General features: G+C 38.8%; 1 protein-coding gene across 15 annotated transcripts in view; it reads left to right on the forward strand.

Moving 5' to 3' along the window:
- LPP (LIM domain containing preferred translocation partner in lipoma) overlaps positions 1-23,756 on the forward strand; it is a 637,427-nt gene that overhangs the window by 398,657 nt on the left and 215,014 nt on the right. For all 15 annotated transcript variants that reach the window (XM_070583407.1, XM_070583403.1, XM_070583408.1 and 12 more), the window contains one exon: positions 3,817-4,506. In XM_070583407.1, the coding sequence (XP_070439508.1) occupies positions 3,817-4,506 (690 nt within the window). The remainder of the gene's footprint in view (positions 1-3,816; positions 4,507-23,756) is intronic.

The raw sequence follows: 23,756 nt of genomic DNA on the forward strand, positions 1-23,756 counted from the left end.
AAGATATATTTATATATCTGTATGAGTGTAATTTTTAAATGTGCTTGATTTTCAAAATGAAAATGTTAAATCATGATAAAGCTTCAAGGATTCCTGCAAAAACAAAAAGAAATGAAATGCCAAAAATAAATACTTGGAAGCGCCAACTAATCCTGTAAGTAGAAAAGATTCACTATGTATTTAGTTGAATATGTGGGCCAGGAAAGTGTTGCCATAGCTTTCTTTAACCATGAAGAACATAAATAAATATGCTTTAAAATGGTTTCTGTTCTTTACCCCTTCCACCTCCAGTGAGGTAGAGGATGTAAAATTGCAGGGGAAAAAATATAGCTAACTGTGCTATTTTCACACACATAGTCAGAAACTTGCAGGCACATACACAGCAGAATTCTTAATAAAGTTATGAGAACCCTCGCATCCCCCGAAGAGAGCTCTACTAGTGAGATGTTTCCTAGAAGAAAGCGATGGCTTCTCAAATCGTGCCCTCATGCCTTTCTTCAAAGACTTTAAGAATGTTTGAAGTGTACGTGTGTGTTCATTCTCCAAGAAAGAGAAATAGAGAAATTTGTTGAAAAGAGTTGCTTCTAAGGAGTCAGTTCTCTATTAATTCTTTTTGGTTTGCTCTATGAATGTGATTAGTTTTCATTTTCAAAACATGTGACTTTTCAAGTATCTGTTTTGGGGGCAGAATTCTTTGCAGCTGCACAGTCTGCCTGTCATTAGCCCAGTTGCCCAGTCACTGTCTCCATTTATAGTTGGGTTTGTAAAGTGTTCAAAATAGGAACTCTGGGTTTCTGCTGATCTTGAGTCATCAAGGAAATGCAAAGCTTTATTTCTTCTTGTATTCAATTCATCCGTGCTGACATTGTTGAAGACTGACATGGTTGGCTAGAGAAATCTGACCGTACATTTTTTTCTAAGTTTGGGCTGACTCTGCCATGCTCTCTACTACAGAATGTCAGGGTCTTAACTGAATATTTATTTAGGAATTTCTTCAGGATATATATTTTAATAAGTTGCTTAATGAGGAAACGTTTCTTTCTAGTGGGTGCTATTGGGGCCACCTTCATGCTGAAAGGAAAGCCTATTACACCAAGACAAGAATCTTCAGGTTGCTTAAATTACAGAAGTAAATGGCAGGTTTGCCCCCTGAAAGGCTAGTATCAAAAAGGAAAAATAGATAACTGTGTTCAACAGCCTCCTGTAACTTAACCGAGAACTAAATCTAGAATTACAAAATCCCTAGGAGACTACAGTTGAAACAAATGATATGTGAAAAAAGTAGCTGTAACAGTCAGGATCCCAACAGAAATGATAGCACCCTGAAACCATTTCCTCCCAAGAAGCTGATTTATAAATGCGTTGTGTAAACAGGCTCATTTGGGCACAGAGAAGCCGTAAGGGACTGAGAGATAATCTGAGGCTAGCAGGGTCAGAGCTCTAGGCTCCAGGGAACCAGGGGAGAGAGTAGGTTTTTGAACCAGGAAGGAGAGAGTGTTGTAGAGGAGAGATCCAGTAGTAGGATCCTACGCTGATCCTAGAGGACCAGTGACCTCCTAGGCTGACAGCTGGGAACTTCACAATCAGATTGACAGAAGAAATGTGACCCAAGAGTGTATCAGTGTCTCCCAAGAGTGTATCAGTGCCATCTTGGATCTGATAATCATGTGTTTTGCCCCCTACCTATTCAATGATAATAGCATCCCCTAGTCACTTTGACAATAAAAAATATCCGTACTCATTTCCAAACTCCCCTGGTCAGTATTTGGTTTCCTCTCTAACTGAGAACCACTGTATGTTAACCAAATGTCCCTGGCAATGTTGTAATCTTAATCTCTGGATCAACCTAGATCACTGTTAGAAAGCTATATATTTAAATCAGTAGACTTGTATATTGCGGTGGGGGCAAGATGGCTACACACTGTCTACAGCCCCCCGTCCACATTCCAGGCAGAAAAGAAGAAAAAGACAAAGTAGGAATGGATGATGCTTGTGTCAGGAGAGCCCTGCTTTTCCCAGAAATGCTAAGTGGACATCTCCTTGGCCAGAACAGTGTCACCTGGCAAGTCCTACCTACAAAGTAGTCTAGGGAAGTATTTTAAGTGAGTGCACTGCTGGCCTGAACAAAATTGAAGTTCTTTGAGTAATGAGGAAGGGGAGTGGGTACAAGGAAGCAGTCAGCAGCATCCGTCCCGCAGGTATACATCTATAGTGGCTTGCTGTAGATAAATGAGACTAGAGTAATATAAAGTCTTGCATCCTTTCTTCCTATACATACTAGTATTTGCTTGGAAATCAATAAACAGCAAAATTAGGGTGTAGTCATTCATTTGTTGTATCAACAAATATAATCATAGTAACACAGAGCAAAATTAAAGCATTCTGTTACTGGTATATATGCAGATCCCTAATAGACTAATGCCTGAGGATGAACATTTGAATCACCAAGCCTTCCCTAAGCCTTTACTTATCTCCAGCCTAACCAAGGCCTCGTAGTTTGGCAGCAAGGTCTTTACGTCTTTGTGTCCTCAGGACTTTGTTAAGACTTTCAGTAAGTATTTCTGAGTTGAAGGAATGAATGGAACAGAAATCAGGAAGCTATAAAAGGAGGAAGAGGCTGCATTTGAGTTATCACTGGTAAATCACTCTCTGATGGGAATCTTTGATCTAAAACTTAGCTCTCTTTGGTTTTGCCAGAGATGTTTGTTTCTCTCAACACCCTACTTGGCTTTTTTTGTTCCTTCTACTCAGTCCTCCAGCTCTCTTTCTCTAGTTCCTCCTTTTAGCAGTATGGTGAGTAAGTCTTTCGATAGTTTGATTGAGATAGAATTTTTCAATTTATCTATTTTCTTTTATTGCTAGTGATTTTGGTGTTATATGAAAAAAATCATTGTCAAATCTAATGTCACGAAGTTTTTCCACTATGTTTTCTTCTAAGAGTGTTATAGTTTTAGCTCTTATATTTAGAGCTAAAATTTTGGATGACTTTTTGTATATGGTATAAAGTAAGGGTTCAACTTCATTCTTCAACATGTGGATATCCAATTTTCCTAGGACCATTTGTTGAAAAGACTGTCTTTTTCTCATCAAATGGTTGTGGCACCCTTGTCAAAAATCAGTTGATCACAGATATGAGGCTTTGTTTCTCGGTTCTCTGTTCTGTTCCATTGGTCAGTGTGTCTGACTTTATGCCACTACCACACCGTTTTGATTATTGTAGCTTTATAATAAGTTTTGAAATTGCAATGTGAGTCCTGCAATTTTGTTCTTCTTTTTCAAGATTGTTTTGGCTATTTAGAGTCTCTTGAGATTCCATATGAATTTTAGGCTAGATTTTTCTATTTTTGCAAAAAAGTGCCATTGGGATTTTGATTGGGATTGCATTAAATCTGTAGATTGCTCTGGGTACTGTTAACATCTTTACAATAGTAAGTCTTCCAACCCATGAATGTGAGCTGTCTTTCCATTTATTGTGTCTTCTTTATTTATGCAAACTTTTATAATTTTCAGTGTACAAGTCTTTCACTTTTTTGGTTAAGTTTATTCCTAAGTATTTCTTTTTTCTTTTTGATGTTATTGTAAATTGGTTTGTTTCCTTAATTTCTTTTCCTGGTTTTTCATTGCTAGTACACAGAAACAGAACTGATTTTTGTGTTAGTCTGTGAACTCTTAGAGGGCAGGAACCGTGCCTTATTTGTATTTTGCAAAGTTAATACAAAAATAATAATAGCACTTACTAATATTTGTTCATTTACGTATTTTTATTTTTCATTGGCAGTAATCTTTGTCCTTTTTTTTCTCTCTCTCCCACCTTAGGGCTCTACTAGTTCAACAGCCTCTCCTCCAGTCTCCACCCCTGTCACGGGACACAAGAGAATGGTCATACCAAACCAACCTCCTCTAACAGCAACCAAAAAGTCTACATTGAAACCACAGCCTGCACCCCAGGCTGGGCCCATCCCCGTGGCTCCAATTGGAACCCTAAAACCCCAGCCTCAGCCAGTCCCAGCCTCCTACACTACGGCATCCACCCCTTCAAGGCCTACCTTCAATGTGCAAGTGAAGTCTGCCCAGCCCAGTTCTCATTACATGGCTGCCCCTTCACCAGGACAATTTTATGGTCCAGGGCCAGGGCCCCAGGGCTATAACACTCAACAAGTTCCTATCTCTGGGCAGGGCCCACCTCCTTCAACCCGGGGAGGCATGGATTATACATATATTCCACCACCAGGACTTCAGCCTGAGCCTGGGTATGGGTATGCCCCTAACCAAGGGCGCTATTATGAAGCCTATTCCCCAGCAGGGCCTGGCTATGGGGGCAAAAATGACTCTGATCCTGCCTATGGTCAACAAGGTCACCCAAATACCTGGAAGCGGGAACAAGGCTACACTCCTTCTGGAACAGGGAACCAGAACCCTGCTGGGATGTATCCAGTTGCTGGTCCTAAGAAGACCTATATTACAGATCCTGTTTCAGCCCCCTCTGCACCACCACTGCAAGCAAAGGTAAGAAACTCATTAACATAGTGTTAGAAATAAAGGGACACCTGTCTTGGCCTGTGTTCCCCAGAAATCAGAGGCTAAGGCAAAAGCATATGTGCTACTTTTATTTTATAGAAAGTGTAATCCCGTGGAAACATGAGTGAAGCTGGAAAAGGGGGAGATCCTATTTGGGGATCTGGGGCTATGTTACCAATATGTCCACTCTTTAGTATCAAGTGCAACTAATTGTTCAATCTTGAAGGATCATCTTCCAAAAGACTATGTAAATCGTAGCAGCTCAGGACAGTCTTGTTCGGGGGGAGGAAGGGAACATAAAGTATCATGCAGTTCTTGTCTCCTATTGGTCAAAGCTTCCCTCTGTGGATCAGAAACTTACTCACACTTAGATAGTGTATTTACTTGGTGCTAAATAGATCTGTAGCATCTCATGCCTCAGCAGGGACAGGAAATCCGCAAATCTGGAGGTGAGAGGTGTGCAGGGCAACATGAGGTGAGCTGCTGTCAGGTTCGGCTCGTGTGAAGGTGGTCAGAACCCAAGCAAAGTTGGTACCACAGGGGCTGCTGGGGCAGAACAAGTGGCCAGGGCCCAGGAGACACATGAACAAGGGGACCTAAGAAAATACAGGCACCTTGTCTAGTTCTTTGGTGAAGGGGCCACAGTATGATGGCACTTGTTTATTACCCCTTGTTTATCCACATTAGTGATCCTCCAGGAAGAATCTTATTCTCCAGGCTTTAACCTGGAGGGGCAATCATTAAAATTATTAGGCAATTTAAAAAACACTTTTATGAGAGTTATCTTTTTTGTTGTTTGATTTCATTGCAAGCATGTATGTCTTTGAAGTCAACACATTCAGTTACTTCCTATGAATAGGTAAGATATAATACTACACAGACCTACTCACTTATGACTTAGATTTTCCATGACAGTAATAGAACCAATATGATAATCTTTTCTCCTACCATGACAAGAAGAACCAAGGAGAGTTACTTGCAAAGGGTGAGATGGAGAAACCAAGCTAGTTTCCAGCCATTGGTTTGGAACTGAGTCCTCCTTGCCTTTTAGTTAGAGCTGTGAGAAATCAAAGATTGAGGAACACTTGATTAGCTAGAAGTTGAGGGGTAATTTGGGGAGATGGGTTGGATAGAAGGTTGGGCTACACACTTTTTTTTAATCCTTTACACATTTGAAATTGTCAGTTTACAGACATATCCATTCACATTTTCAGCATTTTAACAAAAATTTGTCAGGTCCTTGCTCTCTGAATAAGGTGTTTACTAAACCACTATTCTCACATGAAAGCATCTGCTCTGTTAATGGTACTCCAAATGAGTTTTGGTTCCTTAGAGGAAAAGAACCCTTCCCAGCAAGTGGGGCCCATGAGTAGGTGGAGGCATCCATCAACCTTATGAACGCCCAGTACATGAAAGTGGGCTCGCCATGATCATTTCCAACATAGAAATTCCAAGTTAAAGTGTTGTGTTTTCGAAACATTACTCTTAGAAGGCCTTTCTTTCCAAAATCTCTTTCTGAAAAGAAATATTATTAAGGGTTTTTTTGTTTTGTTTTGTTTTGTTTTTAAATAAAGTGTCTCCAAAACAGCTAAGCTGGACAGTTTTGCCGTTTGTTAACATTATAGTATATTTTCATTAGTCCCTCCTGGCCCCAAAAACAACCAGTTCAGAAAAAATGGAGTTAGTCAACTTTTTCTTACTTTGCTACAACCGCAACAAATTCCCCTACTTAAATTAGATTAAAAGTTTAGTTTGGGATAATTGCCATCAACGCAACTTCAAAGAGGTATGCAGTTTTGCCCTTTCCAAAGCAGCCTGACTGACAGGATGGCTGAGTGATGTTCCTAAGGGAAAGAGATGGGCCCTGAGTTGTTTTAAGGATCCCGTCACCCCACCTGGGGAAACAGACATGGGACAGTGCAAACGAGCGTCTAGGTGGAGGGAATAATATGGTGAGAAGTACTGAGACAGTCTTTGTGTTTCTTGTTTTCCCATCAAGTCACTGGGCACTCTGGATGGTCTCTCTTCAACATTTGGAACCAATCTAGTGGTGCAGGAAAAAGAATTAGCAAGACCTAGATCTAAGATGTTAGGTCCAGCCACATCTCTAGCATTTGGTCTGTCTTCACCAACCTACTCAGGGTGATGAATGAACTTTTATTAACCACTCACCAGAAAGCATGAAACTTTATCTTCCTTTTTATTAGAGTAATTATCCAAGATGATCGATTATATTTTTAAGGATTCTGGATATCAGTGAATTTCATGTCATTTTTTAAAAATTTTGAAATATTTGTTTCTCCACAGCGTCATGTGTTTTAACATCATATTGTGCATTTTAAAAATGAAAATCAAATCATGTACTTTTCACTGCAGATATTAAGGAGAGTGGTTAGAGGTTGATATTTAGCCATCTGTCTGTGTTTGGGGAAAGGGGAAAGAGGCTGACGAAGCTACAGATTGTGTGTGTGTTGTGGAGGCATTGGTGGATGAAGGGGTGGGCTCTTCCACAGTTGGTCTTTGAGCAGAACAATGCCGTATTCAACTGCACCTGTGCACAGAGGACCTTATTGTCCCAATATTGACTCTGCGTGGCTTAATGATGTGACTACTGGCTTGAGAAATGAGCTCCTAATTCTAAGCCCAGTTCCGCCATTGACATTCCTCTTTCAGCTTGAGGAAAGCCTCTCGACCTCTTTCTGTCACGTTTCTAGCCTCAGTAAAGTGTAATGTCATCCTTGCTAATTAATTAATGATTGCAAAGAGCTTGGAAATTTCCAAGGGCTGAGTAATTGCCAAGTGAGGACTATTCAGCTTTTTCACTGGCTTCCATTTATTTCCAATCTTTTAGTCACTGATGGAAAACTTACCTTCGTGCCTTAAAACAATTATCTTTTGTTACATTGAGATGTTCTAAGGAATTTGGCATTTAACCCATGAAGGAAAAAGTTTTAAAAAAATGAAACAAATGAATCTCCCCTATATTTGAGATGAGCTGCTTTCATTTTCCCACATCATGGGGGGCTCGTGATTGTATTTGTCTCCCATGATGTGCTGAGCAGGGAATTTGCATGCTAATTGACCATAATATGTTTCCTGTACCATCTGAGCTGAGTTCCTTGAAACATATTGTTAAAAGCAAGTCTTTATAAGAGAGAAATGTTCTCTTCTTACTGGAAATCCACTTAAAGACACAGTAGAATCTTTCCTCTTTGCTATTTATATAAAAGCTAATATCTGCTAGTTGCTGTGCAGTTCACAGAACTCTTGTCTTTTGTGTTATCTTCCCATCCCTGTGAGGTGGGATATGTATTTTCTCCAATATTCAGATGAGGTGAGTTAGCTTGAAAGCCCCAGAGCCAGGACCTGGAGGCCAGTCCTCACCCTCATGTCCACAATGGCAGGGCAGTTTTAGCACTCATGTCTTTGTCATGAACCTAATCTATGTCAGCCTCAGTTCCATTGAAGAGACAGGTGTTTGCTCTGTAGTGTGTGAAGAGCACAGGTGCTGTGATCTCAAGAAACCTGTAGAGGCCCACCTAGTGTAGGGGTTAGGTTAAATTTTAAAATCATCTGTTATTAAAATTTCCTTGGAAAATCCTTCAGGAAGGTGAGACCTTGGAGATCAACAAAACACCTTTCAATAAATCTAACACAAAGCTTTTCTTATCCAAAGTTAGAACAGATCACTGCTTTTCATTTAGTTTTTGAATCTGGGGGATATTTAATGGGTCAGAGAAGAGAGTAAAAGTAATGAACTGCCGGAGTCAGTGTTGAAGGGTCCCCAAGACCTGTAAATTGTTATGATTAAGAAAATATTTGAGAATGTTGACATAGTAGCATTTCAAACATTCAAGTAATATCAAAATGTTTAAATTTTTTATTGTGGAAAAGAGAGGGGTGTATTTATTAGGTGTACTGCAGAGAATTGGTGGCATTTTGGAGAGAACTATCTGTGGTAATCCTTGTGCCAAATATCTCTCAATTTCAGAATCAGAGAAACAAAAGAGAAGAGATGGTTAGAGTGGGGAGAGAGATGGATGCAGTTGTAGCCTCCGGTCAGGTGCTAAAACCTGAGTATGTGTAAAGATGAGAATGGAAGAAATTACTTGAGAAGACCAGTGACAGTAATATTAGTAATTCCCCTTTGTACGAAGTTTTTCTGTTTCTAGAGTGCTTTGTGGAGCTCATAAAATCCGTGAGCGTTAAGCACAGATAGAGGTTTTTGTCTCTCTTTTACTGATGAGAGTTCAAAAGCTCAGTAATGAGAGTCGCTCACCTAGGTCAGGTTCATGGGAGAGCCACAATTCCAAGTCAGGTCTTCTGACGATTGTCCTCATGCTTTCTCCCTTGTCAACCATGGATGTTGGCATGCTTTGGTGTTTGAGTGGTGGGAGAGCCATGTCAGCATCACCAACCACTGAACATGGCTCCACTATGGCCCACATCACAGGCACGTATATAAGTGGGCTCCGGCTGTCATTGTGCACTGTCATGAGATCAGCAGTTGGAGGGGAAGCACCCGTTAAATTCCTGCTGGACACCCAGTCTTGGGGCCATGGGGCTATACTTCCTCTTCCCCATCATCTGTGTACGGTTTGTTCCCCTTCTTTTTACCTTCACAATATCTCAAATCTATTTTCTTGTCTAAATCCCCATGCTACTGTCCTAGTTTAGGTGTCCTCGTTTCTCACCTGAGCCATTGCAATAGCCCCTTAATGGGCATCTCCATGTCTAGTTTCTCTTCACACCCGTTCATTTTACACATACGAACAGTAATCTCTCTACCATACAGCTCTCCCCTTGTCATTAATTGCCCTTTTTAAAAACCTTCAGGAGTTCCCAGCCAGTTATGGAATGAGCTAAAACTTTAACTGGATTTCCAGTTTTATCTCCCCCTTTAAGCATCCTGGCTGCCAGCCGAGAAGTTATTTTCTAGTTACTTCTCATCTCTATAGCTTTTCTCATGGATTCCTTCTTCCTGGAATGCCTTCCCAGATCTCCTCCAAATAAATAAAATATTTGCACATCTAATGTGACCCATTAAGACCAAGCTAAAGTGTTACTCTCTCTTGAGAAGCCTTCTCCTCTTTCTAAAATCAAGTTGTACATAGTGTCATCCTCTTTTGTAGAAGTTTTCACTCTTACTATACAGTCATGCACCCTATAGCAAGGTTTCAGTCAACAACAGATAGCACATGTGAATGTGGTCCCATAAGATTAGTACCATACAGCCTAGGTACGTGGTAGGCTATACCATCTAGGTTTGTGTAAGTACACTCTATGATGTTCACACAACGATGAAATCATCTACTGACACATTTCTCAGAATGTATCTCTGTCGAGTGACACATGACTGTACTAGAGTCATTTACGTACCTGTCTTCCACTAAGCCGTGCCCCAGCATATATTAGGCTCTAAGATTTAGAGGATAGAGATGGTATCTGCACAACTCTGTTTCTTCCAGAGTAACTAACAGTATATAATATATCCTGAGGAAACTTCTTGTATCCTACTAAAATAAGGAGCAAGCTCTGCTTTGGAACTTAAGAGGTTTAGCAAAATGCTGAAACCCAAACCTACTCCACAAATCAGTTTAGGAAACCTGAGTAACACAAACATTGTCACGTTAGCAACTCAGTATCCAAAGTAGCTAGATAATTTCTCATGTTCACTGTTGCCCTATCATTTGTCTGGGATACACGCGTGTGTATGTGTGTGCTGTTATGTACACAATCTTTTTTACTTTCTTCATTTGCCAGTCATCCGTGGAATTTATTGATTTATATTCTTTAATTGACTTTTTGAGGTTTAATTTACAAACAGTAAAATGTGCCTATTTTAAATGCAGAAGGCAGTGAATCATTCAGAAATGTATGCACCTGTGTAGCCACCATCACAAACAAGATAGAGAACATTCCAAATACTCAACAGAGATCCCTCATGCCCTGTAGCAGTCTATCCCCTTTACCCTCAGCCCTAGGCTCTAACATAGATTATTTGTACCGTTTTTAGAATTCCGTATAAATAGGATTACATAGTATGCACTCTTGTCTCCGAGCTTCTTTTACTCATTATAATTTTTTTAGATTCATTTATGTTGTTGTGTGTTTCAATAGTTCATTCATTTTTATTGCTAAGTAGTGTTCCATTCTATGGATATGCTACAATTTGTTTATCCATTCACCTGTTTTGGGGCATTTAATTTTTTTTCCATTTTGAATTATGAATAAATCTACTATGAACATTTATGTACCAGTCTTTGTATGGATATAATTTTCATTTTTCTTGGATAAATACCTAGCAGAGGAATTGCTGGGTCATGTGGTAGCTATTTAACTTCATAGGAAACCGCCAAAATTTTTTCATAAATGTACCATTTTACATTTTCTTCAGCTGTATATGAAAGGTGCAGTTGCTCTCCAATCTCGGCAACACTTGATGTTGTCAATCTTAGTTTTAGCCAGTTTCCTGCTGCATAGATGTATCTGATTGTGGTTTATATTTACATTTTCCTTTTGACTAACAATGTGGAACACTTACTGTTCTTGCACTATTGACCATTTGTATCTCTTCTTTTGGGAAGTGTCATCAAGTTTTTGGCCCATTTTTTAATTGGATTGTTTCTTTTTATTGAGAGGGGTAAGAGTACATTATATATTCTGAATAAATCCTTAGATGTATGCATTGCCAATATTTCTTCCTAGTTTGTGACTTTACTTTTCATTTTCTTAATGTTGTTTTCTGAAGAGCAGAATTTGTAATTTTGATGAAGGTCAATTTATCACTTTGATCTTCTATGGTTTATGCTTTCTGTTTCCTTACATATTTTTGCCTCCTCAGAGTCACAAAAATTTTATTCTATGCTTTCTTTTAGATGTTTTACAAGTATATTTAGGAGTATAATTCACTTCAATTTAATTTTTATGTATTGTGTGAGATAAGGGTCAAAGTTCATTTTTCCCCCATTGGGATATCCAGTTTTTCCCAGCATGATTTGATAAAAAGACTCCTTTCTTTCATTGAAATACCTAAACACCTTTGACAACAATCAAATATATGTGGGTCTATTAGGACTCTATTCTATTCCATTAATTTATATATCTATCTTTAAGCCAGTGACTTTCATAGAAGATCTTGAAATCAGGCAGTGTAAGTTTTATGTCTTTGTTCTTCTTCAAACGTGTTTTAATTATTCCAAGTCCTTTCTATTTCCATATAAATTTTAGCATCAGCTTGTAAATTCCCACACAGTAGCCTACTGTGATTTTGATTGAGATTTTGTTGAATCTATAGCTCAATTTAAAAAGAACTCATTATCTTAACAATATTGACCCTTCCAATCCATGAACATGATATCTCTCTCATTTTCTTTATGTTTTCATTAATTTCTCTCAACAGTGTATTGTAGTTTTACACATATTTTGTTAAATTATCCCTAAGCATTTCATGTTCTGGATGCTATTGTAAATGGTATTTTAAAAAATTTCAGTTTGTCGTTGTTTGCCATTAGTATATGGAATATAATTGATTTTTGAATGTTGACCATGTATCTCACGATCTTGTTAAATTTAGCAATTTTACTACCTTCTTTAAGACTCCTTAGTCTTTTCTACCTTACCATTTCATCTGCAAATAAATTCTTGATTCAGTTTTTATTTTTTTTATGGATATGAGTCTATCCATCAACTTCCTGTGTCTGGAAGATTTGCTTCTTGATTGAGGAAGAAGCAGTTTCCTACAAATTTAAACAATGTAAATTGGAAAAAAATAAATCTGTACTCTCTGCTTCTCTAGACTAGCCTGTTGAAACTGTCAGACATAGAAGTCACCTTCAGAATCATTAGGCCATACCCCTTAAATTTATGGATGAGAGAACTGAAGAGTTACAGTGACTTGAAGAGTTAGCTATACAATTAGAAAGTGGCACATTTGAGTAGAAAACGAATGCTTTTTTCTATACCACAATTCCTGTCTGCATTGGTTAAGGAACGGTGAGATGGGAAGTATAAAGGACCTTTAAAAGGTTTAATAACCGTAGCCCAAAGGAGCTTATCTCCTAGCTTTAGACCTCCACAACAGTTTGTAGGGCCTCTTAATGGTAGAAAATGGCTATCATTCTAGTTCTCCTTGTTCTGTCTCACAGTTGTTCCTGTGGAAAACTTGTACTTCGGGTCTATCTGACTTTGACTCAGTCCATATTTTTCCTTGCCTTGATTTTAAAAGTTATCATTAGGATGGACACTAAAATGTCTGTGAATATTATTTATTCATCTTACTCATCTAATCTTTTTCGTAGATTTAGATATTTAAAAATATCACAGGTCCCTAATCTTTTTGGAATATTAAATAAATCATTTTAAACAAGTGATTCTAGCTTTCTGTATTTCTTTTTGTTTTTATAAAACGAGAGAACTCACTTCAATTTCCCAGTGTCTTGTCTTTGTTTTCTTTCAGTTCTATTGTAAAACAAATACCCAACTGATGGATACATCCTTCTAGGAATCTCACTTCCTTCTTGGCCAGCTGCAAATACTCATACCATCCTATATCAGAGGAGAGATGATAGTTGTTTTCTTCCCCAACAAACAAAGAAGCTTGACCATTATTGATCTATAATGATTACTGGTAAATATTAAAACTTTGAAAGATTCTGCACACAAAATATTAGGAATTATCCCATAGTGAAAGTCAAATAATTGGTTTTCCAAAAGTTCCATCATCCCAGTAGTAAAAATTAACTTGATATTTTAGCTCTTTGATTTTCTGGAATACAGAAAACCCATCTTTTAGATACACTCTTAGCAAATGATAGAGTTTGCTCTATTTCGTCCTTGGAATTCAGTGAATGTTCTTCAGAAAATAAATGTGGTTTATTTCTGAAGGTTACTTACTTACAATAACATTTTGAAATATACAATAATAACATGTAACATTTTTATAACCCCTTACAAAATTTTCCAAACACTTTCCTATATGGGGAAAACTCTATAACGTCCATAGACAACTTGCCTAGTGTCCTACCAATACTGAATGCCAGAGGGAGGATGAGAACTTAGGTCTCTGAATGCCAGCCCAGTGTTTTTGCCTCTCCATGACACTTGCCTCCATTCAAAGCTATCTGTGTTTATATGTATTAGCTTAGTGTACAGTTTTCCAAACATCAGATATTCCTTGGACTCAGCAGTTTAGAGAATAAAACTTTAGAGTTATGTTTCTTGGACATAGCATATATTTAACACTATTTGAAACCCAAGATTCAGTCAACATTATATCCAGAGTCAAGGAGTTGAAACTATACCCTAAATCTAAGTTCAAGATAATCGGCCCCCTTTTCTTCAGTGTTTATAAATATTTGGTACATTTATATCTCCTCAACCATAGATACCTCATTTATTTTTGAGGTACCTTCAGGGATTCCTGTGAAAAAGGTAGAATAAGAGGGTGTAGGTATGCTAGTTGTATTCTTTCTGGAACTGTTAGCTATTATGCTTATTTTTCAAGGTGCATACCTGCAATCTTTAACAAAAAATTGTGTAGAGTTACTATAAAGATATTCGTAATTTTCACCAGAGGAAACCCCATTTTTCATCCTGCTATCCAATCCATCCAAAGGACACAAAGTATTAGTTAAGCAGGCTCTTTAGGAGACAAATGATGCTAGTGATCCCTGCAGAGGTAGGGAAATTGCTAATGACCAGCAGAAAACTGGAGAAGAGTTCAGAAAGGCAGGCTGAGGAATCTGGACCTGGGCCCAGCAAACTGCAGCCCATGGGCCAGATCTCACCCACCACCTAGTTTCATAAATGATGTTTTATTGAAATAACAGCTATGTTCACTTGTTCCTGTGTTATCTACGGCTGCTTTCACACTTCAACAATAGAGTTAAGAAGGTTGCAGCAGAGGCTGTGTGTTCTTCAAAGCCCAAAATATTTCCTGTATGTTCCTTTACAGAAGAAGTTTACTAACCCCTTATCTAAAATATGGGAAGGACTTTGCAAAATTTACATTCTCATGAAAATTACTTGAATATTCCTCAACTTGTCTCTGTCCCATACAGCATAGTGTTATGTGTAAAGCTAATGAAGCTTTTTTCCTCATTGAGGGAAACATCACCTTGATCTCCTCCCTGTCCAGGCCCACTCCTCCCGCACACAGTTGTTACCCTTTTCAGTAATGATTCTGCTCTTCCAGGAGTTCGAGCCTAAAACCTGAAGTTGTTCTTGACTCCTCTCTTTCTCTCACACAGCAAACGCTTTCATTTCCACCTTTAAAGTATGTCTAAACTCTGATCACTTCTCACCGTCTCCACTGCCTGTACCATGGTCTAAGCCCCATCGCATCTTGCCTGGGTCATCACAGCCACCTCCTGCTGCTCTGCTCTTTCCACCCTTGTACAGTGCAATCATATATAAGTCCTATTATTTCACTTCCCTGCTCAAAACCCTGCAACAGCTTTCCGTCTCAGCCTGAGAAAAAGCCAGAACCGTGCCTACAAGGCCCAACTCTGTCCACCCATTCTATCCACGCCCCTCCTTCACTCTATTCCAGCCACACTACATCCAGGTGCACTCCGGTTTCAGGGCCTTTGTTTTGCTGTACCCTCTGCCCGGAATGCCTTTCTACTGGTATCCACAGGACTCCTGCAGGACATTATGCAAATGTTACTTTGTTGGAGAAGTCTTCTTTGACCACCCTGTCTAAAATACCTCCCCTGCCCCAAAGTGTCCCTGTACACCTTTATTTCATTTCTCCTGTGATATTTATCACCATCTAACATATTATATATTTTAATCATTGATTCTTTGTGTCTCTCCCCCTGAAATGTGTCACAAGAGCAGAGATTTGTGTCTATTTTGTTAACTACTATCCAGCGAACAGTACCTGGCAAGTAGTAAGTCCTCTGCGAAAATGTGTTAATAAATGAATGAGCAAGTGCTGGGCACAGAGTCATTCCCTCTGATAACTTTTTATCCAAATAACTATTATGTGGGAAAGGGCACAAAGCCCTGAGGTCCTCCCATGTATGACACCCACTTTATGTATGATTTCCCCAAATTTTGTGTTCTCCATCCCACCCACCTTCCACTACCTAAGCTTCTCAGCCCTCCCTTTCCCAACATGTGTGGTCTATTTTGATAATGTCCACATGGTAGAAAGACCCTAGTATTTGAAATCAAATCTGAGTTTGAGTTCCAAACTACAGGGATAGTTATGTGTGATGATAGATGCAGAGGTACTTTTTGACTGTAAAATGCCACACCCATGCAAGAGATTGTTACTATACTTTGAAAGGCTTAAGCTAAAGGAGGGAGACTAAAAGTCTAAGTGATAAACGGGACTGCTGAATATTTTAAAGCAGTATGGATTAATAGCTGCTAGTATTGATTGGGCATTTGTAGCAGGTACTATGCTAAGCATCTTCCATGGATTGGCTCATGCCATCTTCTCAGTAACACTTTTGGGTAGATAGTGTTATTATTTTCATTTTGCAGATCAAAATTGAGTCTTAAAGAGATTAAGTAGTTTACCCAATCCAGAATCTCTTTTATAAACTTTCATGAATATAAACAAAGCTAAATGTTAAAGCAAATGAGATCAATTTTATGAATACCAATAAATATGGCTTCATTTGTTCATTCATTAAAAGGTATCCAATGTTTATTTTTTACTACTGAGGTTAGAGTCAGAAACGGGATGATTGCTTTCCTCTTAAAGCTTGTATTCTAATTGTGTTTTCAGAAGAAAAGCAATAAGACGTAATTTTAGACAGTGATACTTGCTCTAAATAAAATAAAAGAAAGATCTTAATATTGGGATAGAGAGTGACTGATTTAGATAGCCTACTCAGGAAAGTCGTTGAATACATGACATTTGAGCCAAAACCTGAATAATGTAGAGGAGCCAGGTCTTCTAAGTTCTGGGTGAAGAATATTACAAGCAGAGAACAGCAAGGATAAGTCCTCTGAGCTTGGCCTTTACGGGGATAGAAAGAAAGCCAAGGTGGCTGGAACATAGTCAGTGGAAGAGAATGAAATAAAATGAGGTGGGAGGGGAGAGCAGGGTCCAGTTCTTATGGGCCTTGGTAAGGAGTTTGTCCTTATTCTAAGAAAAATGGAAATCCACTGGAGCATTTTTAGCAAGGGAGTGATAGGCTCTGCTTTTGTTGTAAGATAATCCCAGCCACTGTGTAAGATCAGAGTGGATGTAGCAACATTTGTTAGGCTCTGGTGCTTCTGTGTTTTCCCTTAAAATTGTTGAAAAGATGGGCTTATGCACTTTCTTATTCATAAATAGAAGAGCTTTTATATTAAGAAATGTGAAGGCGTGGGACACCTTATTGGTATAGAATTTCTATCTACAGATTCCTGTAGTTGTATACTTAAGCAGACTCACAGCCTCTGGCTCCAGGGGCAGGGAAGGGCCTTGGTTGTTGAATGAGAAGTGAAAATACAAAAGATACACCACCTATTCTCTCACAAGTAGCAGGGAAAGTTTTCCTGACACAGGCAGTAATGGAAGCAGTAATGGTTTGAGACTTAGGAGTTTGGGGGATGAACTACAGTTGCCTGTTTTTAAAAATCTTCAAATTTTAATTGCTTAGCCAAAAAATATGTAGTGTGACACCATTATTTTATTTTATTTTATTTTTGGTGAGGAAGATTGTCACTGAACTAATATCAGTTGTGGATCCTCCTCTTTTAGCTTGAGGAAGATTGTCACTGAGCTAACATCTGTGCTAATCCCCCTCTATTTTGTATGTGGGATGCTGCCACAGCATGGCTTAATGAGTGGTGTGTAAGTCTGTGCCCAGGATCAGAACCCTCAAACCCCGGGCCGCTGAAGCAGAGCACGTGAACTTAACCACTATACCACTGGGCTGGCCCCACATTTTTTTTTTTTTAATGGCAGTTGAGCAGTTAAAAATTGAATACTTTAAAGTCAGGGAACATGGACACAGATGAGGGATGAAAGTTTCACCTACTTCTATTTTTATGACAAGGTCAATAGGTTAATGGGAGCATTCTTCTAAGCAGCCAGCAATCTTTCTGGTCTGCTCATCCAGTCTCTACCCTTGGTGGCAATATAACCAATAAAAGGCAAATAGTGACATCTGTTCTTTGAGACTTCCTGTTCACACCAAAAGTGTCATTCACCTTGAGATGTGCCTCTCATCAGCTTGATTTTCCTTCACCGTCCTCTCTCTTCCCTTTTCAAATTATCTCTTTGCCTTAAAAAGACTTCTGCAATACTTTGGAGTCGCCATAATAGTTCTTTGTGTAAATGGTCCACAGAGTATTATCAAAAGGGGGCTGCTTTCTCAGCACCAATATTGGGACATCTTAAGGGCTTTCGCTGCAGCTCATGAACTGCTACCAAGTAATTCTGTCTAGACAGGGGCATATGTAGGTTAGCCACATTATTTATTCCATTAGCATCACCAAGCATATATGAATTATATAGTAATTTTTAGGAAAAAATGTTGACGATATATGTAGTTTTAGTTATAATTCCAATGTTACACTATATGGCTGCATAGAACTATTCTGAAAATTTTACTTTCAATTAGTAACACCTTCCATCTAGATGCTATTGTTCTAGATGCCAAAGAACATACAAAAATCAACTAAAACTTAGGTCATCCTCAGAGAGCTTAAAATCTAATAGGGAAGATCAAATGTGTATTACTGGTGACACTGACTCTGACCACTTACCTTCTTATTCATCAGTGTGAAGTATTATAGAAAATAGAACTAACATCACCACTTTTTGAGAGAACAGAGCGTCTCCCCACATGATCAGATACATATGAGCAAATAGTTCATAAAAAACAAGAATTATAAAAGCTAAAGGAAAGGCCCTAAGAAAGTTCTAGTGATATTCAGAGAAGGCAGAGAGAGTGGATCAGTTTTGCAAGGCTTCGTGTGGGATTTGCCGTCTAGTAGTCTTGAATCAATGGAGATGAGCCGTGGGAAAGTAGGCAAGATTAGATTGTGTAATTGTCCAGAGCCTCTAATGTCTGGAGGATCAAAAGATCTTTCTCAACTTAGATTTATTTTGATATTACTTGACTGCCTTTGTGATTCTTCATGTTTCTAGCCATCTACCTCTAAAAATAAGATCAATTTCCAAGCTGGCTCGCCATTTATATCTTTGCATCTGATAACACAAAGATAAGCATGTATAGTGAAGATCTTAACGTAACTTTTTGTTACTGGCCAAAGTTAGTGGGTAAGTAACACCTAACCCAATGTTGTATATTCTACGGTAGTGATTCTTAACTACTGCGAGCCCGTGGCCCCTTAGGAAGCACATTCAAATCACTTGGGGAAGTTCAAGCTTAAAACACTATAGTGGTAAAATGTCCAAGTGTTCTGAAATTTAAAACCTGCTGTCAAGTATGAATGCTGGAAATCACTCAAGATGAGTTATTGTTTCTCTTTGTGCTGCCTTCATGTGCATAGACTCATTTAGTCCCCCCCCCCAAAAAAAATATTATTAATATCTTGTTTTTTTTTACGGAGTGGGAAACTGAGATAGAGAGGGATGAGGTTATTTGCCCAAGACCACGTGGCTCAGGCTGTTTGCCATTATACTACACTGCCTCTTTGTAAAGGGATGTTAACAAAAATCCTCACTGATGTGCAGCAACCCAGCTTTAAACCTTAAATCAATTTCTCTTCTGATCTGGAGCAGGTCTTATATGCCAAGCTGCTGAAGATCCCTCTTCTTAGCATGAGGCTGTTGGGAGGTTATCTGTCAGGAGAGCTTCCTAATTGTTTTTCTAATAGAGGACTTAAGCTCATCTCTTCATTTTTTATCTACCAGTCTGCCTTACCAGACTATGAAGCAAGTGGCAGCATGAGGGATGTGATTGGTGGGCTGTGGAATGGAGCTAAGCAGAATGTCCTAGAGGAGAATCTAGCCAATAACCTTGAACCTTAAAGAGGGAAGTGGTACTGAGCTCTGAGATGCAAGACAAGCCAGAAACAACCTCAGAGCTAATGTACTGCATCAGCACAATGTCTCCCAGTGAGAAGGAAAGACTCGTGGCAAAACCAACAATGACCAGTTTTTAAGAGTGGGATAATTTCCTCCAAACATGTAAACTGCTTGCCAAATGCCAGGACTAACTTTGTTTTGTACATTTGCATGAATAATTTGCATCGTCGTTGAAGAGCTGATCGGAAAATGGTAGGGGGAAAAGAAAATGTTAAAACAAGCTGTAAAATCCAGCCTATTTTTATCTGAAGTTTAGAGTTAGACAAAGCAAATGTTCTATTTACTGCTCACATTTCCGATTGATTCAAAATGAGCCTGTCCTGAAGAGGATTAAATAAATAAATAAATATCCAAAACTGTCATTCTTGAAACCTTTGGGTAGAACATTGAGTTGCATTCCTAGAGAAATGCCAAATGAATGAGCCCAGGCCAAGTTTGTTTGGAAAGCCTTATTTGGAGAACCATGCAAGTGTGAACTTGATCACGTGAAAAGTCCAGGCCTGTTCAGCCTTCTGTGGCAGTTCTATGAGTTCTGGTACCAGGCTATTAATAGGGAGTCAAGCACAAGTGTGCTGCTGCTTGCTTGCTTGCTTGCTTTTTTTTTAACTTCATGGATCATATTTACAAAGGACCCTTTCCTTTAGCAAGAGGCTATCAGGTGAGGAAGTCATTGGTTTCCGTTTTATATCTACTTACTCCATGTTTTATCCATGCTCAGTGTTAGAATTCTATTTTAAAAAACAGAAGTCTGATTTTTTTCTGTTTTGAGTATTAACCAATTACAAAGTCAAATAGAAGTCCTAGAAATTAAAACAAACTTTCCCAATAGTCTTCTGGAACATAACAATTAGCACAACAAATATACTCAGTGCTGAGGAGTTTGTAAATGTTTCAGCCATCAGAGATGGAATAAGGGGGTTGCCTTTGCTTCTCTAAGAAGCCATCTTGTTCATTCACAAGAAATTAAAACTCAGAAAATGACTGACCAAGATCTCACAGCAGAGGTCAGACTTTAAAACAATTCTGAAACCTCTAAATTTGGGACATTGAAGACTATTGTATGTCTTCATTGTTAAGTACTTTATCATTGCTTTTGATAAAATAACTGAACATTTTAATGCAACACATTTTCATATCTGTTGTCTCATTTGCTCCTCAAAAAAAAAAATCTTCTTGAGATGGACAGAGAATGAATAATCATCCTCTTTTACAGATAATGACACAATTTCAGAGAAATCAAGTCACTTCCCCAATTTTGCACACTGCATAAATCATAGAATCCTTGTTCCTTGTCTATAAAATCTATAGCATGAAACATGTGGAGCTAAAAGAAATTGCAATTACCAGCTTTTCTGTTTACAGAATGCCTCTTGCAGTTGCTTAACATTTAGATTGAAGAATAGGATATTCATTAAACAGGACACTGAATAAAAAGCTTGGGCTGATATCTAGTGCTATCTAGGTGTTCTTCAGTCCTCCATCTGAGAAAAGTCTGTGGACAGTGACTTTATAGATGACAAGGTTACACAAACCTCAGAAGCCAAATAACCCTTTGATTATATGATGGAATTCTATTTACCAATTGGTCATTAGTACAATAGAAATGACTGTTCAAAATGGAAGGCGTTTGTAAAGCAGTATGTATAAGAAGTAAAGGTCTCTGACAAAATGACATTGGCCTTAGCTACTACATAATTGATATGACCAACAGTGAATAGTGAGATTATTGTGTGCGTGTGTGTATGTGCATGCGTTTGCATGTGTTTGTTTATTGAGATATATTCAGATTTTGTGGGACCTATAGCTTTGAAGCTTATGAATTTGGGGAGACTTCTTTAAAAAATTTAAAATTGTGACCAGAAAATTATTGTATTAGTATGCTAGGGCTGCTCTAACAATGTACCACAGACTGAATGGCTTCTACCACAAAGATTTATTTTCTCACATTTCTGGAGGCTAGAATTCTGAGTTTAAGGTGTTGGCAGAGTTGGCTTTTCCTGAGGTCTCTCTCTTTGGCTTACAGATGTGTGGTCTTCTCCTATCTTCACTTGGTCTTTCCTCTGTGTATGTGTCTGTCCTGATCTTCTCTTCTTATAAGGACATCGATTATATTGCATTAGGCCCAACGTAATGATCTCATTTTGCCTGACTTGTCTCTTTGAAGGCCTTCTCTCCAAATATAATCACACTCTCAGGTACTAGAGGTTAGCACTTTAACATGTGAATTTTGGGGAGACATAATTCATTCCATAACAATTATATTTAAAAATGAATATTTATTTCAAATGAGAAAAGCAAATACAACACATTTGAAATTGATAAAAAGCTGTGAAATATGACAAAAATCCAGAAAAATATTCTTTTAGTTAGTTCACTAATTAAATGCCCGATGACTTTTTCTTAAGTTTTGTGGCTACATGCTTTCTGGTTACCTCTCCATGCAACCTAATTTTGTAATATTTTCTATACGGAGAATAGAAAGATAATTTCAGTGTTTCCTCTAGCATGGTCAATAGAAATTTATTAGTATTGTTATAAGTTTGGAAAACTTCCTTTAATCTGCACTACCTTTTATCAGTAATATCCTAAAACTTGAGATGATTGTTGAATTTGAGGAAACTTCTATCAAGTTGTTGTTTTTATTTGTAAGCTGTTACAAAAAAGTTCTTAACACTGATAAATTCTATTTTGTGAAATTTACATCAAAAAAGAAAATCAAATCAGCGGTGCATTTATCATTGCTTCCAGTTGTTGCGCACATTCCTGATAAGAGAAAGCATCTCCATTTCCATCATTGAGTACGGAATCCTCCCTATGTGTATTCTTTTATACATTTGACAATTGATAGAATGTTTGGCTGACTTAGCTTCGGACTTCATACGTTTTACACCCTGCTTCTCTCCTCCACCAGCATAATCCATGTGCTGGGCGTTGTAGGACACATTCGTGTCACAGGATTTCTGGCTCCATATCTCTGAGTCCCAGAGCTAGGAGAGTAGTGGACCCAGTGGCCTTTAAAGTATTCCAGGACAATGATAACTGGTGATGGCTTAAGCACACACCACAGTGACTGCAAACTTTATAAATGTATCCCACTATGCTCAACCACATGTATCCGCGACTCAGCTTCTCCTGGCCAAACCTCCCAATTCCTGAGGCCATTCCAACACTGCCCTACTCATGCCAGAGGGCAGTCAGAGTGGGAAGAGACAGCAGTAGACACACAGCTTGGGCCACTCCCAGGACCGTAGAAGTGAGGAAGTGGCATTTGGTCTGGCATAAAGGATGGATAGGATTGGTATTGGTGATACTGGGAAGAGAGAAGGGCCTTCCAGAGGGCTGATGCTACACATGGCTGCACCTATGTCTGTAACATTTAAAGTTTTGTTTGCTTACGTGGCCAAAACAAATGAACTAAAGGAAGTCCCTGCTTTCGTGGCCACCTCAGTTCTGTTGAGCAATGTCCTCCAGAGTTTAAGGCCTCTTTCAAGGCTCAAGGTTCAGGACATCTGATCACATCTCTGTTCTGGGATGCCGTAAGTAGTTTCTGTGACAACGTCTGAAGGAATTAAGCTAGTAGCTTTAGCCGCTTCACCAGAAATAGATTTCAGGCAACCCTTTCACTGAGACCCCATGCTTCAGTACTAGCCCCTGTGGACGAGTGGAATTCGTTCTTCAGTGATATTTGATAGCAGCATTGATGTTACACTTTTGACTTGCTCCTTTTCTCTCTCACTAGTCCTCAACTCTCTCCCAAATTTGGTATTTGCTTTTGCTGTCTCTTTTTCCCATTTCCTGTTTGCTCCTTTGTGTTGTTTATGCCAGTGACTCTCCTCTCTCCTAAGGAAGACAGTCGAGGCGTAACCTTCTTTCTGAACTTTCCTTGGCCCAGAGAAGAGTCTAGCAAAGTGTCTTATTCTTATGCAAACTAGGGCAAGTGGTTAACCCAGTGTCACCCAGTGTGACCTGTGACAGAACCGGTAGGGCCATTTGAATGTTCAATCTTTGCATGATTCTGCCAAGTCATCTAGATCTATTGGTTGTTTTAATCTTTGTGAAAGAGGTATTTTGTCTCCGACACACTGGGTTGTGAGCCTTTTGAGAGGAAGGTACTGCGTAGTAAAATACACACTACCTTGATGACTGACAGTGCACAGGCACCAACCAATCTAAACAGAACTCAGCCAGGTACCTCCCTCTTCGTGCTGAAACACAGTTATTTGCACAGATCACA

Source organism: Equus przewalskii, chromosome 18 (assembly GCF_037783145.1).
Source record: "Equus przewalskii isolate Varuska chromosome 18, EquPr2, whole genome shotgun sequence".
NCBI lineage: Eukaryota > Metazoa > Chordata > Mammalia > Perissodactyla > Equidae > Equus > Equus przewalskii.